General features: G+C 36.5%; 1 protein-coding gene across 5 annotated transcripts; it reads right to left on the bottom strand.

Annotated features, from left to right (window-relative positions):
• Window positions 1-93: 93 nt before the first annotated feature.
• LOC140842434 (4-hydroxy-3-methylbut-2-en-1-yl diphosphate synthase (ferredoxin), chloroplastic-like) lies at window positions 94-20499 on the bottom strand. 5 transcript variants are annotated; one of them, XM_073210344.1, is made up of 20 exons: window positions 20358-20499; window positions 19504-19751; window positions 19067-19224; window positions 18405-18511; window positions 18223-18323; window positions 18063-18139; window positions 12396-12515; window positions 12065-12295; window positions 2635-2751; window positions 2465-2539; window positions 2297-2374; window positions 2099-2158; window positions 1949-2011; window positions 1616-1760; window positions 1388-1526; window positions 1093-1170; window positions 857-1016; window positions 668-766; window positions 463-567; window positions 94-368 (listed from the first exon to the last, which is right to left on the bottom strand). In XM_073210344.1, the coding sequence occupies exons 2-20, from the start codon at window positions 19715-19717 to the stop codon at window positions 267-269; spliced, it is 2229 nt and encodes a 742-aa protein (XP_073066445.1). In that variant the 5' UTR covers window positions 19718-19751; window positions 20358-20499; the 3' UTR covers window positions 94-266. The 5 variants fall into 5 exon arrangements, 4 of the variants coding, with proteins under 4 accessions (XP_073066445.1, XP_073066447.1, XP_073066444.1 ...); XM_073210346.1 differs by having other exon boundaries at window positions 20168-20423; XM_073210343.1 differs by having other exon boundaries at window positions 20219-20423.
• Window positions 20500-20997: the final 498 nt, after the last annotated feature.

Genomic DNA, 20997 nt, shown 5'->3' with positions numbered 1-20997 from the left:
AGCATCCCATCGAGACAAGATCGTGCACTCTTTCAAACATTATATAGGCATCGGCCATTGTAAACCATCATAACTATAACGCTACATAATAAATGACATCAATCAGAAAATAAAAAATTTACACTCCAAATTAATCTCAAGCGGCAACTCAATGTTGTAGCTATGATTGCATTTAATTTGAGCTCCAGATAATTGGATATCTTGATAAATTATACAACAGCTGTAATAAATTTTGACAGATTATTTGTTATGGAAAAAACTCCTCTCTACTCTTCTGTAGGTGGCTCCACCCAACGGCCATTGTCTTTGATCAACCGGATCAAAGCATCAGTTGCTTGTTCCATAGCAATGCCTCGTTTAACCACCGTCTGAAAACCGACATACGTTTGTTGATAATGTGATAAGGAAAAATTCATTCAAAGCAAACCACATTTCATTTGATGAAAATGTGAAAGTGGTTACCTTTCCAACGTAAAGGTCGATCTTTCCGGGAGCGCCACCAACATATCCAAAATCTGCATCAGCCATTTCTCCGGGGCCATTCACGATACAGCCCATGATCGCAATCTGCAAGCGGGGCAAAAAGCATTTGAAATATTCGATATGATTGGTTTCGTGTAGGAGCAATGTGCTTTGACCCATAAGAAAGATGGATATTAGTAATTACTGAAACACCAGGCAAATGGGATGTCTTTTCTCTTATTTCTGCACTGATCTCTTGAAGGTCAAATAAAGTTCTTCCACAAGATGGGCACGACACGTATTCCTGATACAAGAATTTCGAACAAAGATCGATCACATGAGAAATTTACAATTATATTCATGTTCATAATTCTTCTGATGGTATTATACTAACCGTCTTTGTATTTCTCATTCTGCAACCTTGTAACAAATTGAATGACGTATTTCTAAGGAAATCGAATACTTGATCTGGAGCTTCTAGTAGGATGCCATCGCCTAGTCCATCAACTAGAAGGGCTCCTGCATTTGCCCCAGCACCAATGACTAAATCATCCCTACCAGTACACAGAATAGATATTAGTTTCAGATTTCTGAATCTTGTCTAAGCAAAGATATGTCATGCTTGGGTACCTGTGAACTTTTTCAGGGAATTGTATATGATGAATTACAGGAAAGTTCAAGGAGTTCTCTGAAAGATACTCAAAGAGCCTGCAAAATATCTTCAACTTGAGATAAACCTGACAAAATCCATAGTTTTAATGCCTAAAAATGTGGTCAATGTAGTTTGCATAGTAAGACCTGCTAATAGCAATAATTGCTTATGGTGTCCGAGTGACTATACATGTTGCGGAATGATCGAAAAGTGACACTGGAACTATCATCAATAGTTTTGATACAACAGCAAGCACTCGGTCCTACCACATACCTCCTTGCAGCATGAACCCTGCTAGTTTTCTCTTCTGCATATGGTAGATCGTGAAGAATCATTGTAGCGTCAATGCTCTTAAGAATTTCTAGTTCTCCTTGAGATTCATCACCACGTACAGAGACAACCAAACGTGTTCCTAAAATAATGCCAAGTTAGCACGACCAAAAGCATCGCAAAAAAATTATCACTGCAGAATGCTTCAAGTAATATCAACTATCGGCACACCTTCTTGGAGTAGCTTTTGAGCACCACTTGACAACTCCTTGAGAGTTACTAGGACTAAGGCATTGGGGAATGGCTTCGATAATTGCTCTGAAAAAGGAGCTATAACTCCCACACTTACATCGACCAATCGTTTGAGCGCCAGTCGCTGTTTATAGTATGGAACCCATGATCTAGTTATTCTCACCCATTGGGAAATGCTCAAACCAAATATGCAGCTAAATGTTGAGATTTTGCCTTTCTCAAGGTAATAAAGCTTACATATCAGAACATAAAATAAGTGTGATGGTCGATGCCGTCACTGAAAGTGTCAGTGGAAAATAAAAAGATACTTACAGCATCTTTATCTTCTAGTGGTGGAAGCTCTCTCAACAAGATCGAGTCTACGGTTGCCAAATCCTGCATAGGGTATGGAGTTTTTTTGAAAAATCACCCATAAAGAAAGGCAAAGTTCATGATTCATTCAATAAGGACTTTCAAGTGTACCTTATATGGCATTCCAACGATAAGTTTTGCTGCTAGATCTCTGTATAGGACTTCGGGTGCCTTTAGGGGAAGGAAAAAAATAAAAAAGTCAGAAAAGCATAACCACAAGAGAAGAAAAAAGGGAAATGAAATATTAAACAAAGTGGTTCTATCTCAAAATATGATACTGGCACAGTATATATAGATCATAGCAGATACCTTCAACTGATCCAGATTAACAGACATGAGAACTGAGCCATCACGATGAAGAACACCTCTGTAATCAACTTCTTCACCCTGTATCAAAAAGAATTGACATCAGTTCCAAGGCAAACAAAAAATCCTTCAAACCAATCCAACTAGCAAATTGAAAATTCAATATCTGACCTCCTTTTGCACGGGCAATTGACCACTTCTACGCTGGAAATCAAAATAGCGCCGATGTTTTTCTTCAAAAGGTGCCTAGTTATATCGAGGACAAGAAACCCTTTACGTTTTCTTGATCAATACTGAAAATGATTGATCAAAATAATAGCTATGTTATGTAGCATCTGTACCACTCCTTTCTGAAGCTTAGCTGCTTCCGTACCAAGGTTAGCTAATCTTCTACAGGGATCAATCTCTTCCTCTGGAGGTTCAGTTAGGGAAACTCTGATGGTATCGCCGAGACCATCCTGCATAATCAACAGAGACCTTGAAAGGCACAACAAATTTACTGCAGTTAAATGATTATTGGAACAAACAACAGTAAATATTGCATGCAAATGGGACATAAATATTGTCAAGACCAATGGTTGCCTCTATGATACCGGGTGGCTACCTATAAAGCATAGCGATCAAAACCTTGTATATGACTTGTTACATGGTTTAAACAATTTGAATTACATCATTACAATTAATTATAACTTTTCGTACGGTAAGACCTCGATTGTACAATAGATTTAACTACTAAGCAGTATCATACTCGCTACAGTTTCCTTAAAAAATCAATCCTTTTTAAGATAACTAGCAAGAAGCACGTGCGATGCACATAAATATTAATTATTTAATAAAAATTAAAATTTGATTTTTTTTAAAAATAATTTGATTCAATTTTTTATTTATATTGATTTAGTCTTTTGTCATATTAGACGAATAAATTAATTAAGAACTTATATACTTTACTTTCAAAATTGTTTCTCAAATTGAAATTCAAGTCGTTAATTTTATGTTATATAATAAATTAAAATTAGCATAATATATAGAATGAATTGAACTGAAACAAATTTTGAAAATATATATATCTAAGAACCACGTATAAGGTATAATAACCTAAAAATCAACCAGATTATGGATTTTATAAATGCATAAATCATAATTTATATAAGTGAAGCACACTAAGGACAAATAATTGTCAATTTAAAATATTTATGACTAACTCGTCAAAATATTATCAAAACTAATGAAATAATAATAATTGATAATAAAATATAACCTATAATACTCAAAATTTGCTTTTAAAATTTGTTTTCAATCATTTTTACACGGTTGAAAGATTTTCTCAAACGGTTATAAATATTAACCACGTGAAAAGTGTGAAAGACGGTTCAATATTTCTAATGATATTTTCAACCAGTTGACAATCTAAACAACAAGATATAGTTTGAAGAGTTAGTCTCATGTGAGACCGTCTCACGGATCTTAATCCGTGAGACGGGTCAACCCTACCCATATTCAAATAAAAAGTAATATTCTTAGCATAAAAAGTAATACTTTTTCATGGATGATCCAAATAAGGGATCCGTCTCACAAATACGACCCGTGAGACCGTTTCATACAAGTTTTTGCCTAGTTTGAAATGTAAAAACTTGTGAATAGTAAAGACACGGGAATTTTATGGATGTAAAACACTCACACGTCACTCCTTCCTCTGTAAAAAGGATTCCACTAAAAGACTTTGTCTTATATATATATAAAAATATATATATTTATAAGTGCGACTAAAATATTTAAACTTCTTATTATAGCTAACTATTTTAATTTTTCTATCAGATTCGTATTTTATGATATTATTAGTATATTAAAATTCATAATTATTGAACGAGAAGAAAGCCATGAAAGCAAAGCAGGGAAATAGGCGTAAGAACAAGGAGAGAACAGAATCTGAGATTGGGTGCCCGATAGAGAGAGAATTTTTCAAAAATGCTCCTGCACTGTTCCAGATCTAGGTTTGCCGGGTACTCCATTTTTCAAATCTCTTCTTCAAAATCCGAACCTTGACGATCGCCTCCTACATAGTTCTCCGGCGCCGGCCTTTGGCCGGCGACTTCTTCCACCTAGCCCTTTTCAAATCTTTTCCTTCGACTTTCTTGGCTACTCTTCGTCGTTAAACTATTATCTTATTTCAGACCTTTTTACTTTGTTTTTCTGTCTTCATCGATCGACTATCAGAATTTCAAAACCCCGCAAACTAATCTTTGTTTTCTTAAGAAGTTCGGTAAAACTCGCTAAACTGTATTGAGGGATGGACAGAAATATAAACAAATCGACCTGTGAGATCAAAATCGAACAAAAACTGTTCCTCGTTAGCTGGGGAATTAGGGGAAATATGGTTTTGTTGACTGAGCGAACTAGGAACGCGAGCTATACCTTGGAACTGGACTTTGAGAGTTTTTTCTGGGTCATATCGAAATTGGGGGACTACATCTACAAACCACACTCATGTACCGTGTTCAACAAATTTAGAGGGAGAGAAGCTGTGGTAACTATGCAGAAATTTGTGAATGGTAGAGGAAGCTACTTAGAGATATCTAAGGTAGTCTGGAAAGGCAAAACTCAGCGCATTATCATACCTAGTGGAAGATTTCAATGGGGATGGAAATGGATGGTCAGCAATCTGACCAAACTCAAACTGAACCGATATGAAAACGTCTCGCGCTTCAGAGACAATAGGAAGTACAAGCAACATGTTCAACAGAGTGGGTATTTGAAATCGACAGAAGACGAACATGAACATTCAGAAGTCAAAGCTCCAACTCAACTACCTAACTGCAGATCTAAGGAATGGAATAAAGCTCTTATTATAACGAGGGACTGTGTCAACATACCGTGGGAATTGGTGATCAAAACACTAGGGAAAGCAGTTCAGAGGAGGATAGAAGTATATCCTTTCCAAGCAAATAAAGCAGTTTGGTGGCCACATAATGAAGAAGACGCATCATTCTACTTGCGCTTGAAGAAATGTTTTCTGGAAAATAGAGTCACATTGAGTTTTGAAAAATGGAATCAGCACAGCAATAAGGAAGATGAGGTGTTTGAATGTTGCAACAGCTGGATCCGATTAATGGGGATACCTTGGGACTTATGGTCTACAGAACTATTCAAACATATTGGTGGTCAATGCGGAGGATTATTGAGTATCAGTCAAGATACAATCCTACTCAATGACTTATCGGCAGCAAAGATCAAAGTAGTCGGTACTGAAGGAGGGTTCATCAATAGAAATCTTCAAATAAAAACTACAAGAGGACCTTTGAATATCCGCATTATTGTAGACTCGGTCGACATATCAGCGTATGAAGAGTTCGAAAAAAAATCTTATGCTCAAGTTTTAGTTGAGGGAAATAGAGTTGTGACTGGATGGGGTCAAAAGGAAGGGGTCCGAAGAAATCATTCAACAACACAAACAATAAAAAACATCCAAATGAAAGAGACGGAAGAGAACAAGAAGCATCCAGCAGTTACTCCAGAAACATCTATCAAGCACACACAGAAATCTGAGTTGGTAATGGCGAGCAAAGCTACTGCAAGAGAAGGTATCAGATCGAAGGAAAGGGGTGAAAACTCTGGGGGACGCAGCTGTATATCAGAGCCATGGAACCGAGGAAATTATATCAAGATTCTTAAAAAATTAAGGCCCAAAGAAGTGGTTGAATTTCATAAGGGGAAGATTGAATCTACTAGTGAGACTGAAGAACAATTCAATGAACATCAAGTCACAGAGATAGAGCAGTGTCTCACTGAAAGGAAGTTCGATCACGTTTACTGCAGAAAAAAGGTTATGTCAAACAGAGAATCAACGTCAATGCAAAACAAAGAAGCTTCAAAGATATCACCCATTGAACTGGACAATGACATATTTCAAGTGGAGGATGGAATAATGCAAGAACAACTACAACAGGAAAGGATGGAGAATATGTCAGATGAAGATAGTGAATTCAGTGATGCGGGCAGTCACATCTCAGACTACTCAGTTAACACGACAAGGCAACCATTGGAGCTTGACGACCTGGGCGAATTTTTTGAAGAATCTCCGAGAAAGGTATGCAATTTACCCAATAATTCAGATCCTCATAAATCTCCCATTCTTCCAAATTCTGTGGGATTCGGTGAGTTGGGGGGAGGGGTAGAGTCTAAGGGGGATCGGGGGTTTTTCTCATTTAGTCAAAACTTGGGTATATCCGGAAATGTCTTCCCGGGGGCTTTGGATGGATTGAAGGGAGAAGAGTTTATTAGGTGTATGGGAAAAAACGAAGTTAACAACACAGACCACAATGAGTGCTTAAAATTGATAGGTGTGGAAAGGGTGGAATTTAATGATGCACATGTCGATGGTAGGAGATCGGTGAGGCAAGATGACAGTGTAGGACAGAAGGAAGGGGTAGACCAAGTAAATCAATGAAATTGCTCTCATGGAATATTAGAGGGAGTGGTTCAGCTACTCGAAGGGGAGTGATACGTGCTGTGATTACCAAAGAAAAACCAGAAATTATATTACTGCAGGAAACAAAAAGAGTTTTGGTGGATAGACGGTTTATTGCAAGCATTTGGAAGTCGAGATTTGTAGAGTGGATTACCTTACCTGCTGTTGGTTCGTCAGGTGGAATTCTTGTCATGTGGGATCCGAGAGTCATTTCTGTAAAGGACAATCTGATTGGAGAATTCACGGTTTCAATACAAATTCAAAATGAAGCACAACAAGACTGGTGGTTTACATCGGTGTATGGGCCGTGTCGACCAAGAATGAGAAGCGAGTTCTGGGATGAGCTTGCAGGGTTAAGGGTTATTTGTGGAGAAAGATGGTGTTTGGGAGGCGATTTCAATGTGGTGAGATCAATTCAAGAGAAGATTAACAGTAGCTCCAGAACTTCGAGCATGTCATGTTTTGATAGTTTGATACAAGAATTGGAATTATGTGATCCACCTCTTTTGAATGGAAAATTCACGTGGTCTAATCTGAGGAGCTCACCCATTTGCAGTCGCCTGGACAGATTCTTGTTCACGGTAGGTTGGTCAGAACTTTATCCATTCTATAGACAATCCATCTTACCAAGAATAACTTCGGATCATTTCCCATTGGTGCTTGACTTGACGAAAAATAAATGGGGACCAACTCCTTTTAGATTTGAAAACGTGTGGCTAAGCGATAGGAGTTTCAAAAAAAGAACTCAAGAGTGGTGGAATAATTCGAACTCACAAGGATGGGCAGGGTATAGATTCATGCAGAAACTAAAGTCAATAAAAGTGGATTTGAAAAGATGGAATCAAGAAGTGTATGGCAGATTGGAAATGAAAACAGCAGAATTATTGAACAAAATCAGCGGTATTGACAGGATGGATGGTGAGGGGAGGGGTTCGGAGGAATTGTCTAAGGAGAGGAAAGAAGCGAAATGGATGGTGGAGGAGTTGATAACGCGGAACAATCAAATTCAGCAACAAAAATGCAAGATCAAATGGATTAAGAAGGGAGATCATAATACAAAGTTCTTTCATTCGATCCTAAATCAACGCAAATGCAGGGCCACCATAGAAAGATTGGAAAGAAATGATGGTTCGCTGACAACAAGTGAGGATGAAATTGTAGCGTTGATTCTGGAGTTCTTTACTGGCTTGTACGGGGAACACGAGACAAGAGGTTGGGGGATTGAAGGCGTAGATTGGAGTCCTATAGAACAAGAAATGAGCCAACAGTTGGTATTAGAGTTCACTGAAGATGAGATCAAACAAGCTGTTTTCAAATGTGACGGGAGGAAAAGTCCAGGGGCCGATGGATTTACTTTAGCTTTTTTCCAAGAGTGTTGGGATATAGTCAAAGGCGATCTTATATTGGTTTTTGAAGAGTTCTTTCGTAGCGGAGTCATAAACGGTGCAACAAATGAGACATATATATGTTTGATTAAAAAGAAAGTTGACTCTTATAAAGTGAGGGATTTCAGACCAATAAGTTTAATCACAAGTTTGTACAAGATAATAGCTAAGGTCTTAACAGAAAGATTGAAAAAGGTGATAGGGGATACGATTTCAGATTCTCAAAATGCATTTGTCGAGGGCAGACAGATTCTCGATTGCGGCCTTATAGCTAATGAATTGATCGAGGAGGGGAGGAGAAAGAAAAAAAAAAGATGGGCATTGAAGGTGGATTTTGAAAAAGCATACGATAATGTGAGTTGGGACTTTTTGGACTACACTTTGATGAAGAAGGGGTTTGGATATAGATGGAGATCATGGATGAGAGGATGCGTTTCAAATGTATCATTCTCAATATTGATTAACGGTAGACCGAGAGGAAAGATTAAGTCTTTCAAAGGGCTTCGCCAAGGAGACCCACTGTCTCCGTTTCTTTTCAACTTGGTAGTGGATGTTTTAGCAAGATTGATCGAAAAAGGTAAAGCAACGAATTACATAAGAGGCATAGAGGTCGGAAGGGATAAGATTGAGATATCACATATTCAATTCGCGGATGACACACTCTTTTTTGGGCAAACAGATGACCACATTAGATTTATGGTACAAGTGGTGAGTTCTTTTTGTGGTATGTCTGGGCTAAAAATCAATTGGGAAAAGAGTGTTTTGTTGGGAATTAACCAAGAACAAGGAGACGTTCAGAGATTAGCACTGGAATTGGGTTGTGGTATGGAGCAATGGCCTATCTTATACTTGGGAGTTCCGTTGGGGGGTAATCCATTATCAACTTATTTCTGGCAGCCCTTACTGGATAGAATGTCGAAAAAATTGGCCTCATGGAAGAAATCTTTCCTGTCGAAAGGGGGAAGATTAACATTGATCTTATCGGTTTTGATTTCTATTCCGATATATTATATGTCCTTATTCAAAGTCCCAAAAAGTATAACAGCTTCAATGGACAAGATTTCAAGGAATTTCTTTTGGGATGGGGCGGACGGAGATCGACACATTCACTTGGTCGCATGGGATAATGTTTGCAAGCCGAAGGATAAAGGGGGGTTGGGAGTTGGTAATCTGATAGTTCGAAATAAAGCATTGCTTGGAAAGTGGTGGTGGAGATTTTTCAATGAAGAAGGATCTTTATGGAAGAAGATTATTGTTAGCAAGTATGGGTTTCAAGATAATGGATGGGAGGCGGGATTGGCAAAAAATACCACGTTCAGATGCCCTTGGAAGTACATTTCTCGTATTTACCCGACTTTTAAATCGAGAATTACCACTGTTCTTAGAGGAGGGGATAAGATTAGATTTTGGGAGGACAGATGGTGGGGGGATTCCTCGTTTCAAGACTCCTTTCCAGCTTTGTTTCGTTTATCATCACTTCACAATATGCCTATATCTTCTTTTGCGGTTTTTAATACTGTCTCATCCGATCTTTCCTGGGATCTTCATTTCAGAAGAGAGGTTAGGGATAGTGAGTTTAGTCAGTTGTCAGAGTTACTAGTCGTTTTAGAGTCGGTCAGGTTAGTCGAAGGGGTAGATGACTGCATTAAGTGGAGTGAGGATTCTTCAGGTATTTTTTCGGTTGGTTCGTTCTATGCATCTTTCTTCCCAGATGATCTATTTCCTCCTTTTCTCTTATTCCCCTTCATTTGGAAAGTTCCAGTCCCAAATAAAATCAAGATTTTCTCATGGTCAGCTGTTCTGGGTAAAATACCTACCTCGGAGATGATTCAACAAAGGAACCCAAGTACTACTTTGAGCCCCAACTGGTGTGTGTTATGCAGAAATGAAACAGAGACGCAAGACCATTTGCTTATTCACTGCACATTTTCCATAAATCTGTGGGCTTCAGCGTTGCAAGAACTAGGACTGATTTGGGTAACACCTAAAACAACACAACAGCTGTACAATCTGGATTTGGGTCAGCAGAAGGGAACTAGAGGCAGAATTTTTTGGCAAACTGTCGTTCACTGCATTTGTTGGATGGTTTGGTTAGAAAGAAATAGGAGAATCTTCCAAGACATTGAGACAAATTCAGCGGATTGTTGGGAATCCATCAAGCTCAACATGGCATTGTGGATTGGAAGCAGCAAAGACTTCACGAATGTCTCCTTTTTGGATTTGATGAGAAATTGGGATTTTGTGTATTTCTAGACATTAGTGTTTAAACGCTTTCGAAAAACTAGGCTAGTGGACGACTAGTCCACTCTTGTAATCATTTTAACCAAAATTATTAATAAAATTGTGTTTCTTATAAAAAAAAAAAATAATTATTGATATAAATTCTAATAAATAATTTATTAAATTCTTTACTTTCAATTCTTAGTTAAAAAATAATAAAAAATATTAGTATTAAATTTCATATTATTATATTATTATATACTTATCATGCTATTGTACTATTGCATATATAATTATTTTTTTCTTATATCTTCATGTGATACTATAATTTATTACTTAATTAGAAACTACACTAAAATATAATTACAAAATTGCATTAAAATAATAAAATAACATGTAGAAAGAAAATTAAAAGGATAAAATATTTAAACTTAGTATAAAGATGGATTATTTGAGAAAGTTACTTTAGGAATTACATTTTATTTTTGAAGTGATATAAATTATTACAATCAATGTATATTGTAGTGATAATTCATTAGCAATTGTTAGACTATTAATTATATACGATGTGGAATAATTAGGCTACTAATTAATTATATATTAGGTGGAATAAATAAAAAAAATTGATATTTTCTTTTTACACTCACAACAATTAGAAATTTACAAATATATCTTTATTGAATTTTTGGATTTGTATTGATGAGGATGTCATTTTTATCTTTTGACAATTGAAAAAATTGTCAATTATCTACACTTACGTAGGTTTATAGATAAAAAAAAATATATTTTATTATCAAACATATATTCATTTTTAATGCATAGATTTCCCATAAATTATGTAGAAAACTTCCATGCAATTAATCTAACAACACACAATTTAAGGGGATGATAGAAAATTTACAATGAAAAACTTTGTTATTATTTTTACACTTTTATAAGTATAATAGTTAAATATATATTCTTTTAATATTTTTAATGATTTTTTAAAATTAAAAAAAGCTATTGTTTTAATATTTTTTCTAAGAATTATGTATCAAGAAAATATTATTTCTCTAATGTATTTTTATTATAAAATATTTATTCAATTTTTATGTAACATTATTTTCAAAGATTCTTATGTTGCAATTTTTTATTAAAAAATAAAAACACTATTTTAATCCTTATGTATTTAATGATTGTGTAATTTTCATGCAATTAATCTAACAATACACAATTTATGAGAATAGTAGAAAATTTACAAGGAAAATTTTGTTATTCATTTTGTACTTTTATAAGTATAATAGTTAAATATATATTCTTTTTAATATTTTTTGTAAGAATTATGTATGAAGAAAATATTATTTTTCTAATATATTTTTTATTATCGAATATCGATTCAATTTTTATGTAATATTATTTTCAAAATTTCTTATTTTACAATTTTCTATTAAAAAAATAAAAACACTATGATCCTCATGTGTTTAATGAGTTCAAAAAAATAAATACCTCAATTAAATACATAATCAATACATTACAAATCCATTATCCCAAATTTGTCCCTAAATTTTATATATTTTTTCCACCAATGTCCATGCAATTAATACAAACAATGCATAGTTTTTGGGCAATGTAGTAAAATCACAATCAAAAAACTTTGCCCATCATCCACACTTTTATAGATATATAGATGTAAAACTAAATGACTATGAAGAAAAGGCATACCATTAGTAGTGTCCCAATACCAATGGCAGACTTCATTCGCCCATCTTCACCCTCTCCAGCTTCAGTGACTCCCAGGTGCAATGGATAATCCCATCCCAGAACATTCATTTCAGCTACGAGAAGGCGATATGCCTGGACCATAATAACTGGGTTGCTCGCTTTCATTGAAAATACAAAATTATGGAAGTCCAGTTTCCGACAAATCCTAGCATACTCAAATGCAGATTCAACCTGTTGAGGATCAAATAGTGCCAATGGAAGCGGTTAAGGGAAGCCAAAATTAGATAAAAAGGGATGAAGCGCTGCTTCAAGTGTTGAAATTCATACTTACCATTCCCCTGGGCGAGTCACCATGGTAGCTCATTATGCGATCTGAAAGGCTTCCATGATTTGTTCCAATTCGCATTGCTCGCCCATACTTTTTACATTTTTCAACCAGGGGAGAGAAGACCTAAATTACAGATAAATATAAACCATTATAAATGACATATAGATTAGATCTGAGTGGTTGAAACCACAGCATGGTGCCACATCCATGTTATCACGAAGAAAGATACAGATGTGGTTTTTTTGCTTTTCTATTTTTCCATGGGAAAACTATAGATGCTATCCTAGTAGAGAGTGTTGTTCCTCGATCCCTCTGTTATATCTTCTTGCTCGTTTGAACAATCAAGGATTCAGCAAGATTACAGTATGACATAGCATTTTTCATATACTCATTCATGTAAATTCAAGAACACAGATAATAAGAATCTAAGAAGAGAGCACACGATTTACGTGGTTCGATCAAGAATGATCTACGTCCACGGGAGGTAATCTCATTAAGAATTTTCACGAGAATTCAGTGTACACAACAAGTATAAACTCTAGAATATTCAGCACTCAATACAAGAAACACTCTCGTTCTTCTTCTATGAATTTCAGAAGAACACTCTCAGATTTCTTCCTTTTGTTGTGCTCTATATTCTCTCTTGTTTGACTGATCCGTCTCTTCCATCAAGAGCTAGCAGGAGTATTTATATACAAATTCCAAGATTCTGCTAACTGCTTGAAATCCAACGGCTATCCATTGAGAAGGATTTTAGGCCATCCAATCAGTTGACAGCAACTGATTCCTAACCACCTGCCAATCATTTAGTACTTCTTGTATACACTGTGATCCCCCTTTTTTTTTCTTTTTCATATCAATTGTTGACAATTTACCAACAATCTCCACCTTGGCAACAATTTAAGATCCTTAGTGTGAGTACCTCCTTTATTTACTTTTCCTTCTTTTCTGGTCTCAAGTGATGTGGCCCTTGGCTACATTCACTAATTCCATGCAGTGGTAAAGTTTGTCTGTCGTTATTACCTTTGTGCACATATCAGCAGGGTTTTCATCAGTACTTATTTTCTGAATCAGAATTTCTCCGCCTTCTATAATCTCCCTAACAAAATGGAGTTTTATATCTATGTGCTTAGTTCTTTCATGGAAGGATTGATGCTTTGAAAGGTGTATGGCACTTTGATTATCACAGTAGACTGTCAAGGACTCTTGTTTTAACCCAAGTTCTGCCAAGAATCCTTTCATCCAGAGTGCCTCCTTGAAAGCTTCTGTCACTGCCATATATTCGGCTTCTGTGGATGAGAGAGCAACTACTGGTTGGAGGGTTGCTTTCCAGCTTACTGCTGTGTTATTAACTGTGAATATGTATCCAGTCAAAGACTTCCTCGTGTCTATGCTACCTGCATAGTCGGAGTCCACATATCCCTTTCCCAAGCATTTATCCTCTTGTTCTCCTTCAAATAACAACCCGTAGTTTATTGTGCCTTTAATGTATCTTAGTATCCACTTTAGTGCCTGCCAGTGTTCCTTTCCAGGGTTAGCCATGAACCTACTTACCATGCTGACTGCATAGGCCAAGTCAGGCCTTGTGCACACCATCAGATACATCAAACTTCCAACGGCACTTGCATATGGTACTCTTCTCATGTATTCTTTTTCGCATTCAGTTTCTGGGGATTGTCTTATAGAGAGTTTAAAATGCTGAGACATTGGTCCCGTTACCGGTTTTGAACTTGTCATCTCAAATCTTTCAAGGACCTTTTGTGCATAACCTTGCTGTGATAGGAATAACTCCCTTTTATGCTTATCCCTCTGTATCTCCATGCCAAGAATTACTTTGGCATGTCCCAGATCTTTCATTTCAAACTCAGTATTGAGTTCGCGTTTGAGGGAGTGTATTTCACCTATGTCTTGACTTGCTATTAGCATGTCATCAACATATAACAACAAGTACATTGGCTTTCCAGAATTTGTTTCCTTCTGATATACACACTTGTAAAGTTGTGGGCTATCATGAAATCATCAAACCGTCTATACCATTGTCTAGGAGCCTGCTTTAGGCCATAGAGTGCTTTGTTCAATGAACACACCAGTGCTTGATCACTCTTTTCTTCAAACATTTGAGGCTGTTGCATATATATATTCTCATCAAGGTTCCCATGGAGAAAAGCTGTCTTGACATCGAGTTGTTCAAGCTCCAAGTTTTCTTTCGCAACAATCGATAGCATTGTTCTGATTGATCTATGTTTGACCACAGGCGAGAACACTTCATGATAGTCTATGCCTTCGACTTGGGAGAACCCTTTTGCTACAAGCCTAGCTTTGTATCTTGGCTCCTCAACCCCTGGTATGCCCTGCTTCCTCTTAAAAATCCACTTGGACCCAATCAGTTTTTGATGTTTAGGCATTGGGACTAGAGTCCAAGTGTTGTTCACTTTAAGAGCTTGCATTTCTGCTTCCATAGCAGCACACCATTTTTCCCTTTCCTTAGACTTCATTGCCTCTTGTAGACTCAGTGGTTCACACTCAATCAGAGATGCGACAGAGAAAGCATAAGACATGCAATCTGCATGTCCAAACCTCAAAGGTGGTTTTATAATCCTCCTTTCTCTGTCTCTTGCAAGTTTGAAATCTTGCAAGTTCAACGGATCATCTATATTGATATTAAACCGATCATTTTCAGAGTTGCAATCTTCTTGAACCAGAGAATCTGAGTCTTCTAGCTCCACCTTGATCCTTGTAGTATCAGTATTGATTTGGGCTTCGTTTGGCACTCCTTCAGTTTGTTTTGTCTTGAGAGGGAACATGTCCTCTTTGAATGTGACATCTCTACTGATAATTGTTTTGTGATTTCCTGGTTCAATACACCAGAGTTTATATCCCTTTATACCTTCAGGATATCCTATGAAAATACATTTCATTGCCCTGTCATCCAGTTTTCCCTTCTTAACATGTGCATAAGCAGCACATCCAAAAACCTTCAGATCATTTAGTTGAGGTGGGGATGAGGTCCATTTTTCCATTGGTGTTTTGAAAGCTAGTGGAACTGAGGGACTTCTGTTGATTAAGTGACAAACCGTATTTGCGGCTTCTGCCCAGAAAGACTTTGATACTCCTGAATGTGATAAGATACACCTCACTCTTTCCAGGATTGTTCTGTTCATTCTTTCAGCAAGCCCATTCTGCTGTGGAGTGTAGGGAGCTGTGAAATGTCTGGCTATACCCTTGTTTTTACAGAACTGATTGAATTCATTAGAACAATATTCTAATCCATTATCGGTTCTTAACTTCTTCAAACTCCTGCCAGTTTGGTTTTCAACAAGGGCAAGCCATTGTTTGAACTTGTCCAATGCTTCACTCTTGTTTTTCAGTGTGTATAGCCATACCCTTCGGGAATAATCATCAATTATTGTCATGAAGTATCTTGCTCCTCCGTTTGATGGTACTCTTGACGGGCCCCAGACGTCAGAATGTGCATAATCCAGAGGAGCATTTGAGGTATGTTTTCCCACATTGAATTTAACTCTTGTGGACTTGCCTCTGATGCATTCTTCACAGAATTCCATATGATCAAGTGGTTTGTCTCCCAGTAGGCCTTGTTTGTGTAGTTCAGAGAGACCCTTCTCACTTATATGTCCTAACCGGAGATGCCACTTCCTGGAATTGTTCTCCCGTGCCTCAGCTGTACTTGCTGTCCCTACTATGACATTTCCTGATAGAACATATAGTCCATTTGTTCTTTGTCCCTTCATCATACTTAGAGCCCCTCTGTAAACTGTAAGAGTTCCCTTCTCAGCTTTGAAAGTATATCCAACCTGATCAAGGCTACCAAGCGAGATTAGATTTCTTTTCAGATCAGGAATTAGTCTCACTTCGTTTAGGATCATCTCAGTACCATTTGTCATCTTTAGTCTCACTGATCCTATGCCTTTTATCTTACATGTTTTGTCATTACCAAGTATGACTTCCCCACCTTCAATTTCCTCTAGTTTCTCAAACCAGGATTTGTTTGGTGTCATGTGAAAAGAGCATCCGCTGTCAAGAACCCAGTGCTGGTCTGTATTTAAGCTTGTAACACATAACACTTCGGCACTGTCATACCCATCTTGAACAATAGATGCTTCCCCTTCCACTTTGGTTTTATCAGCAAATCTTTGTCGATCAGGGCAATTTCTTCTAAAGTGTCCTTGTTTGTGACATAGGAAACACTTCAAATTTCTTGTTTTTGATCTAGATCTGCTTCGATTCTTGTATCTGAATTCCTTTTTATCTGGTCTTCCTCTTACAAAAAGGCTGTCACCTGTTTCCTTTGTATCCTTCTCAATGACAGTTTGAAATTCCTTTGCCTTTAAAGCCTTTTGAATCTCTTCAAAAACTAATGATTCTTTGGCATATTTCATTGTTTCCACAAACACCGAATATGATTTGGGGAGTGAATTGAGGACTAAGATAGCCTTATCCTCATTGTCAATCTGTATTCCAATGTTTTCTAAATCCAAGATGAGTTTATTAAAATCATCAAGATTTTCACCGACTGTCTTGGAATCAACCATCTTAAAGCCAAACAGTTTTCCTTTAAGATATATTCGATCTTGCAAAGATTTATTCAAGTAGAGGGATTCAAGTTTTACCCAGATACTTGCAGCTGTGTTTTCTGATGAGACTTCGCGAAGAACCTTGTCACTTAGGTGCAGGGTTAAAGTACTGAATGCCAATTCCATCATCTCTTGTTTCTTTTCTTCAGTTAGAGATTCAGGGAGTCTCTTCTCTCCCTCGAGTGCCTTGGCAACTTTCTGTTGAACCAGAATGGCATGCATTCTTCTGCGCCAAAGGGCAAAGTCTCTCTTTCCGTCAAATCGATCGTGTTCGATTTTTCCAGTCATCATCTTATGAGTGTAGCTGTTGAAACCTGGCTCTGATACCAATTTGTTGTTCCTCGATCCCTCTGTTATATCTTCTTGCTCGTTTGAACAATCAAGGATTCAGCAAGATTACAGTATGACATAGCATTTTTCATATACTCATTCATGTAAATTCAAGAACACAGATAATAAGAATCTAAGAAGAGAGCACACGATTTACGTGGTTCGATCAAGAATGATCTACGTCCACGGGAGGTAATCTCATTAAGAATTTTCACGAGAATTCAGTGTACACAACAAGTATAAACTCTAGAATATTCAGCACTCAATACAAGAAACACTCTCGTTCTTCTTCTATGAATTTCAGAAGAACACTCTCAGATTTCTTCCTTTTGTTGTGCTCTATATTCTCTCTTGTTTGACTGATCCGTCTCTTCCATCAAGAGCTAGCAGGAGTATTTATATACAAATTCCAAGATTCTGCTAACTGCTTGAAATCCAACGGCTATCCATTGAGAAGGATTTTAGGCCATCCAATCAGTTGACAGCAACTGATTCCTAACCACCTGCCAATCATTTAGTACTTCTTGTATACACTGTGATCCCCCTTTTTTTTTCTTTTTCATATCAATTGTTGACAATTTACCAACAGAGAGAAAACAATGCAACGAACAAACAAATAAAAACAGGGAAAGTCAACTCATCGATAAGATATTAATTTTCCTCTTTTAATATCCTGTCTGTAATCTATTTATCGATATAGTCTATAGGGATATTATCAGCTGCAAAGCGTCTAATTCCTGGCTCTGACCTTCTCAATATGCTCAAGCTCTTTCTGATAATCATCTTCTGTGTACTCCAGTTTCTCAAACTGTGCTCTCCTGTCGGCTGAAAGGTACTTACATGTTACATTTACCAGCTTATGTTGGTATGAAGGAAAAAAAAGAGAGAAGGAAAGGAAAATTAAGCACCAAAATTTCCTGGGTTGACACGAATTTTATCAAAGCATTCAGCAACTCGCATTGCCACAGGTGGTGCAAAATGAATGTCTGCCACTAGAGGGATGTTATAGCTGCATATTAAGGAATTATTGAGTATCAACGACAGTGATATATGTATACAAACTACCAAATGAAACTCATGAGAAACTGACTTTTTCTGGACAAGGGAATTTTTAATTTCAAAGCATGAATCTGCTTCTTTCTTTCCTTGCACTGTTATTCTAACAATATCTGCTCCCTGGTCTGCAATTCTCATTACCTGCAAGTATATAAGTTCTAAATACTATTTGGTATAGAGGCTTACTCTAAAAAGATAAAGCATAATGCAGCAAGAAGTTTATTCCAGTGTTATATCCTTCAGATAAATCTAGTGGCTTAAATGATGCTTCTTAACTTCTCAAAGATATTTAGGTAATGATTTGGATTCTCATTGTAATTAAAATAACACACTGTATGCAAACTTTCAACAAGTTTTGTGGAGTGTGAATGATGATGATTATGACATGCATATTACATGTCTAACAATATTCCAAGATCAGACCCATTCAGTTATTTTTCAAGTAGAACTCGTAATAATCATTTGATAAGGCCTTCATTTCAGAAACAAAGACCAACCCACACTCTGTGAATACGATTATCAGCCTACCCATTACATATCAGCTCATCATAGGATAAATGTTTAGTTAAACATGAATATGATAAAACACAGCCACAATAAATTATCTTTCATCGTAACAAAGTATTCAATAACTAGCATGTAAAGCATATGCCTATTTCATTTGAATCGAATTATAACGCTGAAAAGTAGTAGAACCTGTTCAACAGTTGCAGCAACATCCTTTGTATCTGTTGTGGTCATTGTTTGAATTCTGATGGGATGCTCACTACCAAGAGCAACATTTCCAACCATCACTGTGCAGGTTTTTCTCCTCACTGTTTTGTGTATAGAATCACAGTATTTCTGTCTAGGAACTACATTAAATAGTCGATGAATCAAATATCATAGAGATACTGTTTCTAATAGCAACTTTATTATGAAAGGCTATAAAAAGGACAAAAAGGTAAATGATTTTTCCTTTTCTAAAGGGATTCAAAAGATTCTCCACAACAGAAAACAAAGATAAAATCTGAAAACAAGTCTAACCACATCATGCTCATGGTATGGAGTAATAGATTTTGTAAAAAAACACGCCTTTACGGTTTTGTCAAAATAGCAGCAATAGTAAAGCACGTTACATGTTGTAAAGATACCTAAGAGTGGGCTTCCTGCTGATGCCGGCTCGAGTTCAACAGTTTCTGAACCGGGACTGGTAGAATTTTTAATTGCTGCAACCTTGGTCTGGCGAAATTTGATCATTCGCAAATCAGAGACCCTGATAAAATCCAAATTTTTTCCAAAGCCCAAGCCATGGCATTCCTTGCTTTTTAGGCCGGCAAATGAAGCCGGAACAGTTCCTGTAGTCATATTCTACGCCACCAAATATTAGGACTGCACACTCCTATAATATGAAAACAACAATTAAGTCATTAACACTGCCAAAAAATGTTTCATGGATAAAGAATAGGCACAAAAGAGTTCCCAAAACATATTGAGCGCTGTTTGGCTGCAAGAAACCGAGATAAACAACAAAATAAACTTAAAAAAATTGATGCCACCATGACACACATCCACTTTATATCAACGGGTTCCACTGAAATTCATAAAATTCCAGGGTGAACCCAACAAGCGAGCTGCCCAGTGCCCAATATAGCCTGTCAACTAAATTCTATAGTCCAGGCAATCCCACCCAAATAAGTGGAGAAAAATGAAAAACAGAAAAACATAATCCCACACACGGTAAAACAACCGAAGAATCAAATAAAAGTTCGAAATCTTCTCACAGATATTAATCCCAAAATAAAAATCCGAAAGAACCTAGCAAAAAACGTTCAACTGAAACCAGAATCAATCAAGACCGCGACCCACCGAGAAAACAAGAAGAACCAAATGAAGAAACAAACCAACTGATTGGGCTACACTTTGAGCTCAATTTTTCGAATGGCGAAGAAAAATGGAAGTTTCGGATTGCAAAAGACAGGTTGGTGGGGAAAATTTTTATGCTTACGAGGATATTATGTTGTCCGAATTGGTAAGCCGACAAATTTTACTTCATCAGTTCATCGGCATCTTTCGTTCTTCACAGCCATACAAAATGCTTTGTACATAACTAATAAACAACAGTCGGAGAAGGTACGTTAGTTCATAAATTCGCACCCTGAAGTTTTGTAAATTCAATTTTGGTCCAATTTTTTTGCTTTATAAAAGTATGATCCACTTTGTCTTCATTTGGCTTAAATTTTTATTTAAAAATATTTATTAAACAGAATTATTTCAACGTGTTTTCGAAGAAGTGTATTTAAATACGAGTAATTTTATAAAATGTAAAACTTTTAAAATATATTGTAAAACTTAAAAGACGTTTGGATATCAGTTTAATCACTTATTAATGAATCACGCACTATAGCAAAGCGAAGAAAAAAATAGCAAGTAAAGAAGATTTTAAATTATAAGACCAAAGCATAAAATCATATATATTTTAAATATTATGATCATCAAAGAAAATAGTTCTTTTTTATTTACCCAAATCATAATATTTTTTTTTGTCGAAATCTTCAAGCATTGCATTTTTGTTGAATTTAGTAAGACATCCAAGGACTACACTGCAAATACGTTGTCAAATCTATTTTTGGCGGTTAGAATATTCC

This window comes from Primulina eburnea, chromosome 10 (genome assembly GCF_022965805.1).
Source record: "Primulina eburnea isolate SZY01 chromosome 10, ASM2296580v1, whole genome shotgun sequence".
NCBI classification, from domain to species: domain Eukaryota; kingdom Viridiplantae; phylum Streptophyta; class Magnoliopsida; order Lamiales; family Gesneriaceae; genus Primulina; species Primulina eburnea.
This window is presented reverse-complemented; position numbering and strand designations above follow the sequence as displayed.

Excerpts from the sequence above, each read along its gene's own strand:
- LOC140842434 (XM_073210344.1), bottom strand. The coding sequence starts at position 19,717 with ATGACTACAGGAACTGTTCCGGCTTCATTTGCCGGCCTAAAAAGCAAG. Across the intron at positions 18,512-19,066 it reads TTGCTGCAACTGTTGAACAG|GTAATGAGAATTGCAGACCA; the intron begins GTTCTACTACTT and ends ATATACTTGCAG. Across the intron at positions 568-667 it reads CCCATTTGCCTGGTGTTTCA|ATTGCGATCATGGGCTGTAT; the intron begins GTAATTACTAAT and ends CCCCGCTTGCAG.